Here is an 18556-nt window from a genome sequence, read left to right as displayed (position 1 = left end):
CAGGTAATCCACGCTATATAGTATGCTGAACAGTTGCTGCATTTGTGCACGTAGGCAGGCCACAGCTCTGCAGGTTTTATCCTTTGGGGCACAGTTGAATGGGCACAGAAATCGCCTTTCCAGAGCTAAGCTGTAATCTGGCTTCACTGCAACTCTGAGTAGCACAGGAGCTTGGTCTTTGTGATTTGCTTCGTTTTTGGCAAGCTTCTGCCAGTATAGGCTTTAACAGTTTTCTGTCTGCTTGTTGATCGCTCCATAGATAGGTGACTGTGTGGCCACTTTCGCTGAGCATGTGTGCTCAGAATTCTGTCAAATCTCAGGCCAGCACCATGTGGGGAAGGCGGAAGAGGATTGAGATTTTAGCATGGAGCCTTCACATGTAGGGTTGCTAAAGCTAATACTTTGCACTTTGAACCTTCCCTTGCCCTCAGTGATACGTACTTCTCCGTGACAGCTTGGTCCCGACCCCTAGCAAGTCAGTGCCCCACACACCATAGAATCAAATACAGCTGCTCATGGGTCTGACTACAAGGGGGAAAAAAACGTAGGTTTCCTTTTAAAATTGACCTCCTCTTCCTCAGGCCATTAGTAAGAGGCCTGCTTTAACTTCTGGAAAGGGGCCCCAGTTCCAACGACGCTCATTTAATCACAAGACCAGTCTGTAATGCCATTGAAATTCATGTCTGAAGCTAAGCATACGCGTAGGTATTTATTAGATCAGGCCTGATACCGAGCCTCAGAGTTGACCCCTTCTTAGGCACAAGCTTTCGCCTTTACTACCAGATATCTGGTGCATTTATCAAATAGATGCCGACACAGTTGGCTTCTTTTGAATTCTCGCAGCTTAATCTCCCTGGGTTATGTGCTTGTTCAGTGTGTTGCTGATTAAAAAGATATCTCTTCCCTAAAAAATACCGATGATCCAAAGAGCTGCCTAGCTACTGTTGTCGCAGACAGCGCCCTGTTTCCTAAAGATGCTGGTCACTGTCCAGCTCTGCCTGCTAGGGATGACATCCCACTAAAACAGATAGCAGTTTTGACAAAGGACTGCAAAATTCGACCATTTAACATAATGGAAAGCAGGATGACCTCAGTGAGGCAAACAGCAACGGTTGCCCAGCGTGTGCAGAACAGGGTCGAGCTTGAAAGAAGCTGGGTCAAGCAATACAACTATGTCATTGAGGCTGTAACAGAGCACAGATCTTTTATTTGTTATAGTTAAGTATGTGACAGAAACCAGCTGAAATAATGGACTTTTGATTACTTTTGATTTCTGGATTGAGTTCTTCTATTGTATATCTATGCAGCACTTCTCATTATTGCAGCACAAGATCTGAGGTGGAGGCCTTGGGTCTTCCTGAGTTTTGCTGAAGTTCCTCACTGCAAAATGCATTAGCAGAACTGCTTGTTAAATTTCATCCTAGGCACGGTTTCAGCAGCCAGGGTGTCAGTGCTCTGGCTACGTTGTTGTCTTGTAGTTAAAAACACTAAAAAGTTCAAGATTTCTTCGCAGCCAAGGTGTGAAAAGTAATTAGAATGTATCACTGGGTGCTGGGTATTAGCAATTATCTATGAATATATAAAGGCTCTATTTTTCTCAACAAACAGGCGACATTGTTGTAATTATTTAAAATGAAAAAGAAAGTCACTGACTCAGACATGGAGAGATTGGGCGGATAACTTTATTAGTTCCCAGTCTAAGGTCTGTAGTGCAGATGCTAATCTAATATCAAGACTGCATTAAAATGAAGTACAAAATACAGGAAAAGAGAACTCCATTTACCCTGTAAGGCTGGTGCTGTGCATGAGCTTAGCTTTTCTGCTCAGGGACAGCTCTTTTCAACTTTAAACCTCAACTCTGCCTGTTAAGGAACACTTGGAAAAAGCGCCGGAGCCTTCTTTCTTGCTCAATATGGGATCTGACTGGAGCACATTCCTTCTAGCGAATGTGCTGGGTTCTGAAAAGTTCTGCAAGAGTTAGCAATCAATTTCATTTTTGTTTGCATTTAGTTTTTTAAACCTTCTTTAATGTTCTTACTTTGTTTAGTAAATTGAATTTGTAAGCAGGAATTTCCCATTGCAGAAGGGAGTCTGATAAAATACTGGCACTGTGCAACCTGATTTTTATTTGATTTTTTTTTTTTTTTTAGTGGTTTCGAGACACTTGCTGTGCAACTGTATTTATTAACAATAAGAAAGCAAGAGTGACAAATACTGTTATCTGTGTTTTTGCTGCTTTTTCCTCATCAAATGGTCTGGCTGCTGTGTTAAGTGTCATGTTGCCCAATATGAAGTAGAGCCATTCCAGGTGAACTGTATGTCATAACTCCTGTATGATAGGAGATATTGAGTCTTCTGTAACCCAGGTGATATTGGGATGTCTGCCTTCTGAGCAGAAATATGAGGTCTGGAGCTGCTGACTCCAGGGGGGTCCTGCTATTCAAGGCAGATGATATGTGAATAATCCGGTGTCCCAGAGCAGCATAGCTTTCATAAAGTAGTATATCGAATTCAGCATGTATGTTGTGAATGCGTACAACTGAGCAAGAGGACAAGTACTGGTATCTCTTCCAGAATGCAGTCTGGTCACCAGTTGTAAGATTCTTCTGAGTTTATAGAATCATCAAATGGTTAGGGTTGGGAGGGACCTCAAAGATCATCTAGTTCCAGCCCCCTGCCATGGGCGGAGGAACCTTCCACTACATCAGTTTTAGTCCATTTGTCTGTTTTCTTGAAAGACTGGAAGTAATTATTGTCAGAATTACTATTGCAAATAATGCACTCCTGCATTAGGAGGACCAGTGCTGCACAATGTGCACCAGTGTGGCAACAAGTAATGGCAGTGGCTCTCGAGGAACAGGTACCCTGGGGAGGCCGGGATCAGGTCTATGTTTTACACCATCACGTATTCAAAAAAAGTCGGAGTAGCGATACCTAGAGTGAAATTACGACTTTGAAGTTATGATATGACTCAAAACGAAGCGAGCTAATTGGGGTTATGAGGAGATCCAAAAGTTTATTGTATTGCAGTAAGCATGGTTATATCAAATTATATTCTGTACTTCATAATTTGATGACGACTCCTTCAAGGTAAGATAAAAATTTATAATTTAAAATACATGCCTGTACCTTCCATCCCTGGTCTGCCATCATCAAAACAAAGACATTCTGACAATCTAAATTTAATCTTTCGTATGGAATGATTATAGGGGAGTTCAGCAAAACACTATCTAGTGGTACCCACCAGTGGATCAGTATGAACATTTACATTTGTATTTGAAGCTAATTTTCAAAGTATTTCTCTTAATTTGCTAGGAAGATACCTGTCAAGTTAGCAATTAAACTGTAATTTGGTCACCGAGGTGTTTACATGGATTAATAGATCTCTCTCTTAAGCGTATGCTCCTCAGTTTGAAATAATAGCTATACTGTGTGGTAGCATGACCCCACTTGAGTTTCACACACACATGCACAAAATCAAATTCCATCACATTTTAATGCAAATTTTACCTTTGCAAATGATGGCCTGAAAAGAATGAGTTTCCATGGTAACCTTAGGGAACACATAACCTGTTTATCATAACTTCTCCATGAAGCAAGACAGGGGGTGGGGAACATGCTTTGATGTCAGCTATATTTTTCTGTAGACAGCATTCTGCTGTCGCACATATAGAGAATTTACCAAAGTGCTCCCGTACTGTCCTAAATGAACTTTTTCCCTTTCTTAGAAACAGAAGCGGTCATATGGAATAACGTAGAGAACTGCATTAGGCAGTGTTCAAAACTGTTAACTGACCTTTTAGCTCCTGTCTATAGTTTGACAACTAGGTCAACATTTTGAAAGACCAATCACAAATTAATACTTGTAACGGATCTCTTCCATCACTTTCTCCTTACTTTCTGTCCATGCTTTATGTTTGGCCCTCAGGTATCCCTGCTGCCTTTCAAAGGCACTTTAAGTTTTTTGTTTCCTTGTTCTTCCACTTCACTGCTGAAAGTACCGTTTGAAAAATGCCTTGAAAAACCTCTGAACTCCTACGTTGTGGAGCTACCACAGAAAAGAATATATTGATTATACTTCACATTCAGTGCTAACTTTCAGAGTTGAGGTGGTAGCTTCTGGAGCTGCCATCAGTGAGGAATGGGTTTGATGACTGCGAGCATCTGCAAGGTTGTATTTTTCCTGCAGATGCACAGTAACTCCTGGCTAAAGGAAAGTATGTCTGCAACATTTTTTTAAGGTCATTAGGAGTAAGGAACAGATGTTGAGGTTTTTCAGAATGCTGCTTTGAAGTGCCATTTAGGAGTCAACTGACAAGACTGACCCTATAGGCAGTGATTTTTGGGACTGGAACACAGAGGAACCATTGCCCACAGTTACCCATCTGGTATCCATCTGGTACCAGCAAACAACAGACAGTACCAAATCACAGAGAAACTGTACCAACTGCTAAATTGGTATCAGCAAGCAAAGAAGGTCGCCACCCAACAGCAGTTGCAAGCAGGAGAAACAATGTCTGTAACATTTACAGACTGGTATCTGAAGATCCGGAGGAACCTGATGCCATAGCATATGGAAAGCAATTCCTCTCTCTAAGCCTGCTTATGCTGATGTTGTTTTCTCAGTATTAATCCAGGTTTGGGATATTATCTTTTGTTGTTAACTATATTGAATTTGCAGTGTGGAGAGCTTTTGTCATGATGCCATTGAGACCAAGCTTCTCTTTAGTGGCATCTATGTTTAACAGGATTAAGGTGGATTTAATACCCTGTGTTACAGACTACCCATTCAAATTCTAGGAGTACGGTTCCAGAGTGTGGTCAAATCACAATGGAAGAAGTTGAGGTTAACTTTTAGCTGCGATGATTTACTCTTTGCTGTTTTTCTTTGATGTGAACTGTTCTTGGGGAGAGCTGTGGCAGGGGGTTGTTTCCCAGTTTTATTGCCATCTTCCTCCTTTTCCCTTTGTTCATTTGCCCCCTTCTTCCTCCTTTTTTTCTCTTGAAGCACTGTGCTGATTTATACAGTGGCTAAGTGTTTAGAATGTAATAATACAACGGCGAGAGGTTTACTGCCTCTAGGCGCTACCCCTTCTATTCTTGAGGACCTCCAGCGAGGCATGATTTTATAGACAATGAAAGGCTCACTCTCCCCTGTGAAGCTGCCTGCCTGCAGGAAGCTTTTCACTGTCTATTTCCACTACTTGCTCTGCAATTTAGTTCCATGCCCTGCTATTTCCCCCTTCCCTCTCTCTTTCCTTCCCTGACATACACATGCATATACCCGCCACGTACACATTCAGCACCAGCACCAGATGAAGGTAGATACGACAAAATAGCATTATCTCAATGTGTGTGTTAAAAACCTCAAAAATACTCCAAATGTTTTCATTTTGCCATCCTCATCATGACTGGAAATAACGATCTGTCCCCTGTTTGCTTTCCAGGTACTGATGCTGTCATTTCATTTTCCCTAAAAAGAACACAAGCTCATAGCTGGGCTGCAAAGCATGGCCATTACACCCTGGCATTGGTGCCAAGAACTCTGCTGACTTAGCTAGAGAAAGATGCTGAAAGCCCCTGACTTTGAGAGAAAATTCAATTCAATTTACTTCATACAGTGTCTCTCATGAAGTATTTCAAAATGCCTTATATCAGGAGATAACATAATGAGAAAATGCTTTAGAGAACTGGGTATTCAGATAGCAAGACAAAATGATACACAACAATGAACTGGAGTAAAAGAAAAGACGACTGTCATTTAAAAGCAGTAATCATCTGGATAAGTAGTCTTGTAAACTAATTACAGTGAGAAGAGAAGCAAAGAATGCAAGACTGGGAGGAACAAGAAGCAGCTTAGTTTCAAACAAGCTAAGGCAGAGGACTGATTTCTTGAGGGGGAAGGAATTGTGCACAGTATTGTAGAACAACTACAGGAGATCTGCTTTAGAAATATATTCACCTGTATGCATTATGTATGCTGTGTATTGCATCACAAGTGTGTATCAGTGATAAGTTAAAGTTACTCTCCCTAGTGGCTAGGAAGAGATTAATTACATTGGCCTAATTCAGTGGAAGAGCAATTGAAGTATCCCCTTGTAGTTGCAAAGAATCAATGCTGATGGGTGCTGAGGCTTTTTTTGTTTTGCTGCTTTTAAGCTTTGCTCTTAGCTCAAGGGCCTCTGTTTGCCTCTACTCTGAGAATAGGTTTGCAAGTGAGGGTGTCACAAATCTGGTGCTCATTAAAGACAATTAAGAGATGGAATTAACCAAAACATATTATATACAACTAATGGAAAAAGAAGCCACCCACAGAGACGGACACAGGCCAGGAAATGATCTCATTTTGCACGGTCACAGGAAACTGTAGTCCTCCAGCACCAGGGATCGGGGGATCGCAGAGCAAGGGTTCAGAAAGCAGAGTATTATCGTTGCAGGGCTGTGCAAAAACACTTTGCAGTTTTGGCTTCACCTCCATCTTTGCTATTTTCCCTCTACTTAGTGTTGCAAGATACAGCAAATGCTGAAAGCTTGTTTTCTACTAAGTTAAGGCAATTGCCATGTTTTTAAACTGTTATGGGAACAGCCTGTTTCCCTTTTAAAGTTCCCATCTGTGTTTGTATTTCCCTCAGTCTATTGCCTTTGTAGAGAATTTTCTGCTCTCTTTAAATCTAAACCATTAGTTTCACCTCCTTGAACAAGAGGTAGGGCATTACTGAGGAGAAAAAGTAAATCCTGAGATAATCAGCCCAGCTTAATTCCAGCATGGAGCACTGCTGTCATCAGTGTTCCTGGTGTTTATTGAACAGGGAGAAGGGCCAGTGACTGTAAGTATGTACATTTGTGTGCGTGCGCGTATATATGTGTATAGAGAGAGAGAGGCAGAAGGGGAGCATTTAATTGCCTAGCAATCTGACTGACCAAGTAGCATTCTGATTGCCTACAGCTGATTTTCTAAGTGAAAATTTTCAAAGCTACTCACCAGCAAAACCAAGATCATCAGTGGCTCTGGAGAGTGCGTCTGTTTTTCTTATTGGGGAGAGGAAGGATGGTTTGATTACTATCTCTTTTTTCCTTTAGACAAGGATGGTTTTTTCACCCAAGGGAAATGCGTGCTAGCAGCATGAACATAACTATTAATCAACACTTAAGCAATAATCAGGGAATGAAAAATGATGACCAGAAACTGAAAATGTACTTGCATAGCTACTTTGGCGTTTTTTCCTTTGAGATCATGCCCTTGCATTTTAACATGAAGAATTCTTACAAAATTAGTGCTGATATATTCCAAAAGGTGGTCATTTAAAAAGCCAGCACTTATTTGTCACTTTTTAAAAAATACTAACAGTGACTGATACATCTGCATAAGTAATGTTATAAAGCTACCTCAGTAGTCTCTGAGGTAGATCCTCAATTGATGTGAACAATTAATATCTTACGGGGTTACTTCAGAGATGGAGATGCCGAGATCATCGTCACTGGAACAGTGCGTTCATATATGTGAAGACGTGTTTGGGATACAAAGATATAGATGTTTTTCCTGTGTATTTTCACCCAAAAAGGAGGTACAGCCACTGAGACATGCAGGTGTATGTCAGCTTTGGGAATGCCTCCAAGAGGAATCAAATGCTATTGAAATTAAAACAATCCACCCTCATCAGTATTTAGCATCTTTTCCTGATTCACGGCCAAGGTATGTGGTGGCACCCAGCAGAAACCAAGGGCTGTGCGACTCTACTAGGAGTGCAGCAATACCTTCCGTTAACTCTTCAAGATGTTTTTTGACAAACTTAGTCACAGTACTAATAGCATCAACTGTGTTTTTTGGAATAATCTCAAAACCGGACTAGCATGAAATGCTTAAAGTGAGCGTGTGCTTAAGAAAAAGAATGCTCGGTGTTCACTGCGATTGAGCCCAGAAAACAGAGCTGTAAGAGACTACAACATCATGACTTGGTGATTAGGCTGCAAACAGGCTCCTATAGCCATCTGTTGATTCACCTTCCCAAATTATTTACCCTGTATTTTCTGTTGACAAGAAAATAAAAAAGTTTAAATTAGTTGCCAGTCTACCCAAAACAAACTTTGAAGGCATCAGACCCTGATTTGAGAACCTCTAAAAATTACACTCCCAAGATGTCTGTAAAATAGAATGGTAACAGAAACAAAAGGTTTCTCAGGACCTGCTGGGAAGATCCTGCTTCCTTCCTTATTCTTGAAAACTGTACTATGAGCAAGTCTGTAACAGGGAGGTTGAAAGTGCTTTCTCTCCAGTGGTGGAGGTGGTTTTGAGAGTGTCCATGGAACATCATCTTGGTTTGCCATTGCAGCCACTTAGCAAAGAAAAACACTGCTAAGAATATCAAAAAGAAGTATTAAAGGTGCTGTCTTATATTCAAACAATGGTAAAGCAGTACGGATGGGCTCATATAACATTAGACTCTTCTTTGAGGACTGCTTCTGTCATTAAAATCAATGCAACTTAATTAAAGCAAATTATAGATAGATACATCTATAAATAAGATATTAAAGTGTGCTGCTGAATATGATAATTGCTGCATATTTAGCAATCAGCGTGTGTGTTCTGCTTTTGCCAGGAGGGATTTCTTTCAGTGGAATCAATGGAGCTTTATTAAAAACCATCCAAATTAGAGGGAGAAATGATGAGTGTTATAATAACGCAAAATCACTGTTTCAACTTTCATTGCAAAACCAGGAAAGCAAAATACATCCCTCTTTGTGTATGTAAGGAAAACATCAGGAAAATTCTTTTGAATCGTGGACAGTGGTAGAATTTTTAATTTTTACCTTTTGATACCAAACAAAAAAGCTGGATGGAGGAAAACATGTTTTCTGTGGAAATGCTGGAGGTCTTGGAGGGCAGGATAATTAGGATATCACAGCAGTAAGGAATTCAGAAGACCCCTTCGATCAACTTCCTCCGTTTCACATGGAACATCCAGTTTACTGCCTTACCTGCCCCACCTCTGTTTTAACAGCTAAAGAGAGTATTAGTGAGTCAAATCATGCTCTTAAATTTCGCCTGCAGCCCCTAGAACCAGGCAGACTGTTGAAACGCAAAAAATAAAATGGGTGAGTTTTGGTGCTTCACCTGCGTATGAAACATTGCGACCAGGGTGGGGAACAAATCCACTTTTGCCTCTCTCAGTTTTTCTTCAGTTTTCACTTAATTGAAAACAAAAACCAACTGTGTCTCAGCAGAGGGGAGACCTGAAGGTTAAAGGGCAAATTCCGTTATACCACAGCTCTTTTTGGCATGCTGAATCTCAACCCATGTGATTAGAAACGCTCACAGACAAAAGAAGAGCTTTGAGAACAGAGGTCAAACCAGCATCTGAATCAAGTCCTTTAACAGATGATCACAAGACTATTGAAAAATGTACTAAGCAATGCAGCAGTACTATGTGCCATGTTTATACACAGACTTTGAGGCAAAAAGCAGAAGTGGGTGGCATTTTCAAAGCACTTGGGTGATGGCAGAGCACATACCTCACTCTGCAGCCTTCCTGGGGTGGCTCCTGTCTTTTAGTGCAGGTCAGTCCTGTAAAACACAACGGTAGTATCACGCCACTTTTTTATGGGTAGAAAACCACAAAGCACGAGCTCAAGTGACTTTCCTGAGTGTACACAGTGAATAAATGAAAACGTTAGGAGTCCCAGGACTCCTATCTTCATAAGCTCTTCCTGATCTCCCATAATTTTAAGTAAGTCAGGCATGACTCAAGTGGAGTCAGCAGTGTTTTGCACTGGGTTCACAAACTCGTAGCTGAAATCACATCAGCCTTGATGAAGTTACGCTCTTGCTACTTATCTAGTAGGCAGCACACGCTCCTCATTTTCTTTCTGATCTTAATGGTAATTGAAATGTTTGGAGGAGGCTTATTGTTCGGAAGTGGGGAAAACAAAGCGTTAAAAAGAAAATTAAAAGGGCAAAGGAGATGTTTAGCATGTAAGTGAAAAATGAATAAGCCTGAGTACAACACCCACTGTGTGTTACTCCTTTTTAAGAGTGTGAAATGTCTGACTCTGAGCGGTGGTTTTTCTATAGCTAGTTAGGAAGCTTTAAACAAATTTTTTTAACAAACTGATCTCTGCAAAGATGATCAAAGTTTTCTCTGTGCAGAGCTCTAAATAAAATACTTACAGGAGAGGGAATGGTGACTGCAGCTTTCTGAGACAGCCACCCTGAAAATGGCTCTGCATCCTTCTTTTCCTTCTGAGCAGTACCCGAGGTCTTGGGTCTTCAGCCTGATGACTTCACTCGGGACGGACCTGGAGCAGGGAGCTCAAGTAGCTCAGGTGGGAGTTTGTGAGAGGAGGCAGAGCCCCAAGTGAAAACACACTGTCCTGCCAAACGTGTCTGCACTGCTAGTGGCAAGGAGTTGCTGCTGGCTTCCCTTTGCAGCGTGGTAACTCTCACCTCGAGCTGTGTGCAAATGCACAACAAAAAGTTGATTCTAACTTTATGAAGCTTAAACTTTAAAAAAGATCGCTATTGTTGTTATTGTTCATGCTGCAACGGCTGTCCAACCCCAAACACCTTGATCCATACGAAAGGGGCAAGGGAGGCTTTCCTGCCTAGCAGCTAGTCTTTTAGCCTTTAACAAATGCTCCAGGAGGAAGACAGGTGAGGAGGAATGAAAGGCAGTGTCTCCTAGGAAAAAACACGGCCTCTTGCACTTTTCTGCACGGTTTTCAAGGTAGCCTTAAGATTCAGGATGAAGTGAATCCTTTCTCTGCTCTTAAAGAATTATTCTTCTGCAGCCCCAGAATTTTCCTGTAGGCAAATTCTAGACTTCAAGATACCTGCCTGCAGGTATACTCTACTTATGCCTTATAATTTATTTGCAGATATTTCAGTGCTCTAAGATATTTGTTTCAGGCTTGATCTGCAAGTGCACATTCACATCGCCTTTTTTATTTTTTTCCTGGGAAGTTTTCCTAGGAAGAATTGGCAGGTTAGAGATACCTGCTGCTAGCTTATTGCTTCCAGGTATTGGAAAACTCCTTGAAGTGCCCTGCAGTTACTGTATTTGCCAGGGCCGTAGCGTGCACTGACACCTGCACAGTCTTTGTTTTGTCTTTTTCTTTACAGTTGTTTTCCCTTTCTGTCTGTTTTAGATCTGCATGTGAAACATTAAACTATGAATCTTTATACAGTTTTCTGTCTTGAATCAAATGCGGATTCCATTTGTCCAGGGAAGTGGAGGGAGCCCCAGCCCCTGAGCCTGTGCTCGTTCTTCTCTGCCTTTTGGCCCTTCGCGTTGGTCCCCTGCTGAGGGCTGTGGGCTTAAGAGAGAGCAGAGCAGCGCGCAGTGCCCGCACCGCTCTTCCAGTCCGCGCTTCCCCCAGCTTGGTTCTGCTACTGAGGACTGGCAGCGGTTTAATTTAAGATGCAGAGGTGTCACAGGATTTTTTTCTGAAGCAACATATTTCTATCGCAGGTATCTTGTTTGCTAGTGGAAAGTATTGGTTTAAAACAAAAAAAAAAAAAGACATGAACAACAAAAACATTACTAGCTATATAGAAAAAAACACCTTTCTGGCATACAGAAAATCCTGACCATGAAGGCATTGATTTATATGGATGCACTGTATGCAATGCCTGTTTGTCTGGTGCATTGTTTCCAGGTGTGGCCACTGCTTCGGAGAATTCATCGGGATTCCCAAAGGGGTGATTAGGAGAATAACTGGCTGGTACAGAGGTTTCCGCCTGCTTTCTCTTTCAGGGAATGGCTGACTCTTCGAGGCTTTACCTCTCTTCAACCTGTCAAAGGCTTTACTGTCTTCTGCTAACCTGATGCTAGTTGTTTTGATTCATATGCATATCCAGTTTATTAATTTTCCATTCTAGAAAGGGACTTGGCCATACCTACACTTTGCAACAGTTAAGTTTCATGAATTGGTTGTTGTTGTTTTTTGATAAAGATAGCGTTTCCTTTCCTCAATTTAAGCGTGCTGCTCTTTTAATTGCAGTGATGGGATGATGGCTGTTTCTGTGTTTATCTCTACCCCGTTATTTTTGCATATTCATGTTTTGCTTGTTAGTTGAGGCCGCTCTAGACTAAGAGATGATCTCTTCATAATGATGGCTCTTATTTAAGTTGATGTCGTTAATTTAAACCCTAAAAATACAGGAGCATGTTTTGAAGCATTCTTTCTGTTGTTCATTACCATACATACATTTGTGAAACGTATATTTCGTCTGCTGTCGTGTTCTCTCTTTACTGGTTGGAGTGTTAGTCTCAAAAGCTCTTCCAGCTGCCTCAGATACGGACTCAGCTAAGTAACGCACCTTCCGTCAGCTCCCACGCCTCGCTGGTCACCTCGTGGTCAGTGTCCATTTGGCTTTAATAGGACTTCCAGGTTTTAATCCTTTTTATTAAGGTTATTGTTTGCTTGCCTAAATATTTTGTGATTATTAACTGTATGGTTAAAACCTCCGCACCTGTGCTGAGGGCCAGCTGCATACATCCTGTTTTGGGGAAGGAGGAGAAACTGGAGTATTTTGATCTTGTTAATTGGTACCTTTCCCAACAATTTTTTGCTTAGTTCGTTGTAAAAGACACAAGGAACCCTTTGCTTTGACTCCCTCTGAAACATAAATAACTTTTACAAGGGAGGTGTTTCCATTTTCACAGTTTCTCTCTTCGGATTAGTATTTTATTCCGGGCACCATTTTGCTGATGGCTGAGTGATGATGCGTTTTTACTGTCGCATGGACAGATGGAGAAGGGAAAGGAGAAGAAATGGCTGAGTCTTTAATTAGCCGTGCAGAGCCAGAGCATGCTTTTCCAGTGCATTGGGGGTTTTATATAGGGTGTGGAGACTCAGCCACTCGATAGATCCAAATTAGCAAAACTGTGTATCCACCACCAGGGTGTTTCTATGGCAACTGTCTCTCAAATCATATATACAAACAGACCTGGCGGAGAGTATTGCCTTCTATTCGATCTGTAGGAAACCATCGGAAAAGGAGTGGTTTCAGGCTGCAAGAAGACCTCGCGATATAAATATTTTTTACTTTCTGGAGACTGGTATAAGTTTTGGGCTCGCTGCTCGGCGCTGGCACAGCTCCAGATCTGTTTGTGTGTTTGTATGTTGACTGGCTGCTGTTAACTCCTGCGAGGTGTGAGAGTGATCACTAGGAAATTTGCACAGGGTTGCGAATGCAGTTACCGTGCACATCCTTTAGCTCATAAACATCTTGCCGCTGTGCATAATTAACAGCCTATCTACAGCCATGCGGGAAGACCATATAGTACATGGCTTTTGTGCTGAGTGAACCAAATTACACGTTCGTTTCTTTTCCCCCCATTCTTCTTCATAAAACAGCAGAAATCTGGAGGCACTTCTCTCACTGGCATACCTGGTGAATTAAAGGGAATTACCAACCTGATCAAATTAGCAGTGTAAGAAGAGCCAAAGTGGCTGTGACTCTCAGCCTAAGTGACTCTATCTTCATAAATTCTCTCTACGTGTCACTTTTTCTGGTGGAAAAAATGAATGAATGATCCATTTAGCCTACTGCCCTCTTTTTGAAATGTAGGGCAATTATTGTTATTTTTTGCTCATCCAAAGTCAGGCACTACTAAAGTGTGGGTCATTTCAAATCAGAGGTGGTTATTTTTGTGGCCGTCAGCTCCATGAGGACTCCTTTCTGTTTTGAGTCAGATAAAGGGGAGTTAGCAAGAGGCCTGTGCTAAATAACTTTGCACTCATGAGTGTCTTGGATGTTCAGTGAGTGGTAAGGTGCATAACAGTATTTGTCTAGAATAATTCCTAAGCTTGCCTGGTAGCTCCAAGGGATAGTGCCTTTCTTTGCATTGGGCTTGGCTTATGTAATGGGTCCACAAGAAATTGTACACAGAAACGCTATGGAAAGGCTGATAAGACCTACTGCACCTGAGTGCACAGCCTTTCCTGTTGTAGAAGCCTTTGCATCTCTTCAGTGAAAATGAAGTATTGTGCATAAATTGCAGGACTGACAGAAACGTACTCTAACCTGTAGAATGTGAAAAACCTGTTAATTTTTTGTTTGTTTTCTCTATTTATAATCGGGCATTTGCTGAAAGCTTGGTGTAATTTATTCTTTTCTTTTTAATGAATTGTTAAAATGTTTGAAAAGGCATTAAATCTTTCTTTCTGCTATTAATCTGTAAAGGGGAAGAGGATTTTAAATGGCCTCTTAGTATATTGCTTTATAAAACTGCTGATTCTAGCAGCACCAGAATAGGAATACATACTAATGTAGGAAACACTGAAGGCAGTCAGCGGCTCCTGCATTTATAGAGGAAAAGACTAATAGCTCCATTTTAACAAGGCTCTTAACGCTTTGGGCCATCAGCAGGCATTGAGTGAGTGAAATTGGGAGAGCTCCTGTGTGCTAAAAGCATTGAAGTTCACCATTTTGTACCCCAGTTGGAGCCTTCCTGATAGAATTGTGCTCTCCAGCCAACTCCGGTTGCCATCTTGAAAACAAACCAAGTAACGAGCTGGCATTTCGACTGAGTGCACTAATGCTTCGCTTCTGAAATGGCACCAGAGCATGATAAATGCACTTAACTCCCAGCTGGATGTTTTGCTTTGCAGCGGCGTTAGGGAAAGTTTGTGGATTTGTGTTAAGAATGAAAGCAAAGCCTGTTTATATCATGTTTTATACGTGAGCAAAACGCACAAGTGGAGAAAAAAACAGCAAACTTGGTACTGAGATGCTGGCTTTGGTTCGAGTAGTTATGCCACTGGAATCAGAAGGGGTGTGCTTACTTTGTTAGATTGTGTCCTCATGTTACCGAATTCTAGGAGGAAGGCCAGCCAGGAAAGGAGAGAGAGTATCCTGACTAGCACGCAGACAAGGGAAAGGCTCTGAAGATCGTACCTGTTCTACACAGTTCTTTGATACGGAAGCTTTTCTTGTTAGCAGTGATAAGATTCCGTATGGTATTTGGAGCTTCTTTGAGCCCATGCGTTTCTTTTGTTGATTTTGGCATGTTGCAGCATCATGTGCTCTCTGCTTATCGTTTTGAGATGCATTGTTAGTAGCTGGGCTGCATAATTGATCTTCATCTCTAATTACTCTCCTCTCCACAGGTGCCTGGAAAAGGTCCAGATGGGAGCTCATACAATCTCCACTTTGAGGGCATGGAAAGGCAGTATGCATCCTTACCCAGGTACGGCACCGAGCTTCATACACGCACACACACTGATTGACGCTCCCTCCAGTGTGCAGGGAAATCAGCTCACAGCTGATGTCCGGATCCAGCACGAGAGATAATTTTTCAGTTTTGTCTTGTCATCTTTTGCTGCTGATTTAGTGCTGTCTTTATAACTGTACTATTAATTTGGACTTTTGAATCTTAAAAAAATAAGCTCTCTCATTGAACATGTCAGCAAGAGTCATGATCCACAGGTAGAGAACGTGACATTGAGGAAGCTAGCTCTGCAAGAGTTGTAACAGGTCGTAGCAGGGCAGAAATGACCGAGTTCATAGTGATATAATCGTAGCTGGCATTGACAGAGTACTGCTGTGGAAACCCTCCACTACAGCTGTCACAGCTACTGAAGTCCCACTGTTGCTGCAAAGACCGTCTGACTAGTAGTCCTATTCCAGTAGAGCATCCCTGTGCTTTAACTGAACGCTGTGGAAATGAGAGTGAATTCTCTGAGGGCTTTTTTTAATTTTTAATCCTTATCAACTCAATGAAGAGTAATTCTAGTCTGAAACCAGTGGGGCATAACAAAAAGGACGCGTTTCAGAGATTCCAGTCCTGTTTCTATGGGATTTCTAATAGCAGAGTGGAAGATTTAGCAAGCCAGAAAGGAGAGCAAGAGGATGCTAGAAGAAATAGTGGGAAGCAGCAGGAGGAAAGTAAAACCAGAAAATATTTCCCCTTTAGAATTAGAGGGCTGGGAAAGACCTTAGAGGCATTACCCAGTCCACTTCTTGGACTTACAAGCAAGATAATTTGTAAAAGCAAAGCAAAAATAGCTCTTTACAAGCAAGAAGAGATTCTTCATTGTGAAGTAGTGCTGGCATTTAGGAAATCAGTAAATAATTTCTTCCAGCTTTTCTTTCTTTTTCCACTGAGCTGTTTACATTCAGAGGTGTCACTGGAGAGATTGATTGATAAATGTGTAATGCTGTGCCCAATTCCAGATGAAAATACAAAGGGTATCTTACTTTTGGAAACCAAGTATATAAAGGCTGTCTCAGAAGACGTCGTTGGATGTTTGTAGGTGTTTTTAATGTATATGGTTTCTAAACCAAAGGATGTATCTGTAGTTACTCTCTTCAAACAATATTTGTGTCAGCCATCGTTTTGGAAACGTCTCCTATGATGTTTTTAAGCAGTGATTTTTGCAGGTTAGTTAGGTCTAGTTTAATTATGCACACTCTGTTTTATCTATTTTAAACTTCAATTTCGTTGAGTACTTTCTTGTGAATTACAAGAATAAATTAGCAATTGGTGCCCAGTGTAACTCTCTACAGCGATTTTCGCATTCCTGTATCATGTCTCCTTTTATTCGTTTTCCCTTCAAGCTCATCAGCTGGATTTTTTCAGTCTTTATAAAATGGAAATTTCACAGTGAAGTAACCTCCATCACCGTGCATTATTTTTATTTCACCGGTATTCCTTTCGAATGGGGATGGCCAGAACTGAGCACAACACTGCAGATGCAGGCGTGCCCTTGCTTTATGCAGCAGCGTTCTGTGTATTCCTTCTGTCCCGTTCCTTTTCAAACCGGCTGCATCCTCAACATTGTCCTTGAGGTGTGCATGCTGCTTGCCTCTGCACCCTATGGTTTGTGTTAGTTTTGGTCTTGGGCTTTTTTGAAGTAAGTCTGAACGAGATCATGAATCTCGGAGTGTTCTTCCCAAAACCTGCATTTAACTTGCTGGAAGCATGACTCTGTAGCTCTTATGACAGATTTGAGTACGTGGCTGGCTGGGACTCACCATTTAGGAAGTCATCCAAACATTCAATAAGCTTCTGGAGATCGGTGTGAAGAATGTCATCTCTTTCAGTGCCTAAGGTGATTATGCTGGAGGGTGAGAGGGCCTGAGCTTCAGAGGGGTTGCGTGCATCCCAACCCAAACACTGGCACTGCTGCACACAGGCCACGCCATTGCTGCATCTCCAAAGGGTTTCCACCCTGGCAGGAGCAGAGCTTTGGGACAGCACATCCTCGGGTGTTCCTGCAGTCCAGCAATCAGCTGCTGCCTTTTATACTTAAGTTTTGTAAGTTTTGCAGTTTCATGTTACTGCAGTAATTAAGCCCTGGCAGTCACAAATTACTAGATTGCTACAGTGAAGTCTAAATCCAGAAGAAGGGGATGCAGTCTCATTGCCAGCCACTAATGGAAATGAGTGATTTCTTTTGTTCTCATGGCTGACTGCCCAGGAGTATAGAGGAATCCAGGTAAAAACCACCCATTTGCCAACCTATTCTCAGTGGAGGATCCATGCATACTACTGTAATGGGCAGCATTATTTAAAAAAAAAAAAAAGGAGAAAAAAAGTAGGAAGGTAGAAAGAAATACAGAGGTAGTATTTCCTCAAAGAGCAGCTTTCTTCTTCCCAGCATTCTAGCATTAGTTCATGGTTTCCTGCCCTTGTCTTTTCCTGGTCCTCACCTCGGTCAACCCACTGAGCTGCATTTGGTATGGACACGGTATATAATTGTCAGCATGCTGAGCCATTTAAGTCCAGATTAAAAAGAGATACTTAAAGAGCCTGCAGATGCGGGTTGTAGATGCTGGGACACAGATTCTTATTGCAATATTGTGTTGGGTCCAGGAGGATATGACCTTTGGCTCTGCTCTGGTCTGGCACGACACAAGGAAAGAGAGGAAAGCGGTTGGACTGCAGCCAGTTTCACTGGAAGAGGGGGGAGGAGGGGATCTGTGCCATGTCAAGAGTAGCTGGGACCTACACAGGGAAAGTGTTCTGCCTACCTCAAAGTCAGCAGATGCCATGCGTGCGTGGCTATGGACAACTCAAGTAAGAGAGCTTTCGTTTTCCTCCTCAGTGGGCAAGAAGAAGGAATGATCACCTGCCAAATAGCTTTATGAATGTCTGGTGCCCCTAAGGCACTACCCTATTCTCATGCAAAGGTAGGCATCCTGTTTGAAGGGGAAGTCACATTGCCAGCAGCATCTGAACATATCTGCTGGTAGGTTGTAAAAATCTGATCTTTGAAATATCATTGTTGCTTTGCCCTTTCATTTTGTATTTTTCTGTCTTTTCTCTGAAGTTGCTACTTTAAGCCTAGATATTGTGGGCCAAATTCAGGTGATACAAGTCTATATTAGCTGTATTTGAGGAATTCAGCTGTGTCAAGTGTGCTTGCCTTTTCGGTATATGCAGCAGCAAATCCAGTGTCTCACTCTCACTGAGCTCAGTGATGCCCTTTTTGCCTTTGAGTGGAGGATCTGTTCCTGTGTAAGGTTACGATTTTAATTAAAAGCTGAAAACAGGAGGCAGCAGCCTTTGGAGGAAGGCTTTGTATGTGACTGGCTTAATGAGCGGCCAGC

General features: G+C 41.8%; 1 protein-coding gene across 6 annotated transcripts in view; it reads left to right on the top strand.

Annotated features, from left to right (window-relative positions):
- PARD3B (par-3 family cell polarity regulator beta) overlaps nucleotides 1-18556 on the top strand; it is a 440643-nt gene that overhangs the window by 397928 nt on the left and 24159 nt on the right. For all 6 annotated transcript variants that reach the window (XM_086615493.1, XM_086615492.1, XM_086615490.1 and 3 more), the window contains one exon: nucleotides 15112-15191. In XM_086615493.1, coding sequence (XP_086471619.1) covers nucleotides 15112-15191 — 80 coding nt within the window. The remainder of the gene's footprint in view (nucleotides 1-15111; nucleotides 15192-18556) is intronic.

The sequence above is a fragment of the Tauraco erythrolophus genome, chromosome 8, assembly GCF_009769465.1.
Source record: "Tauraco erythrolophus isolate bTauEry1 chromosome 8, bTauEry1.pri, whole genome shotgun sequence".
NCBI classification, from domain to species: Eukaryota; Metazoa; Chordata; class Aves; order Musophagiformes; family Musophagidae; genus Tauraco; species Tauraco erythrolophus.
Note: the sequence above shows the minus strand (reverse complement) of the source record. Positions and strands in the feature narration are given on the sequence as shown.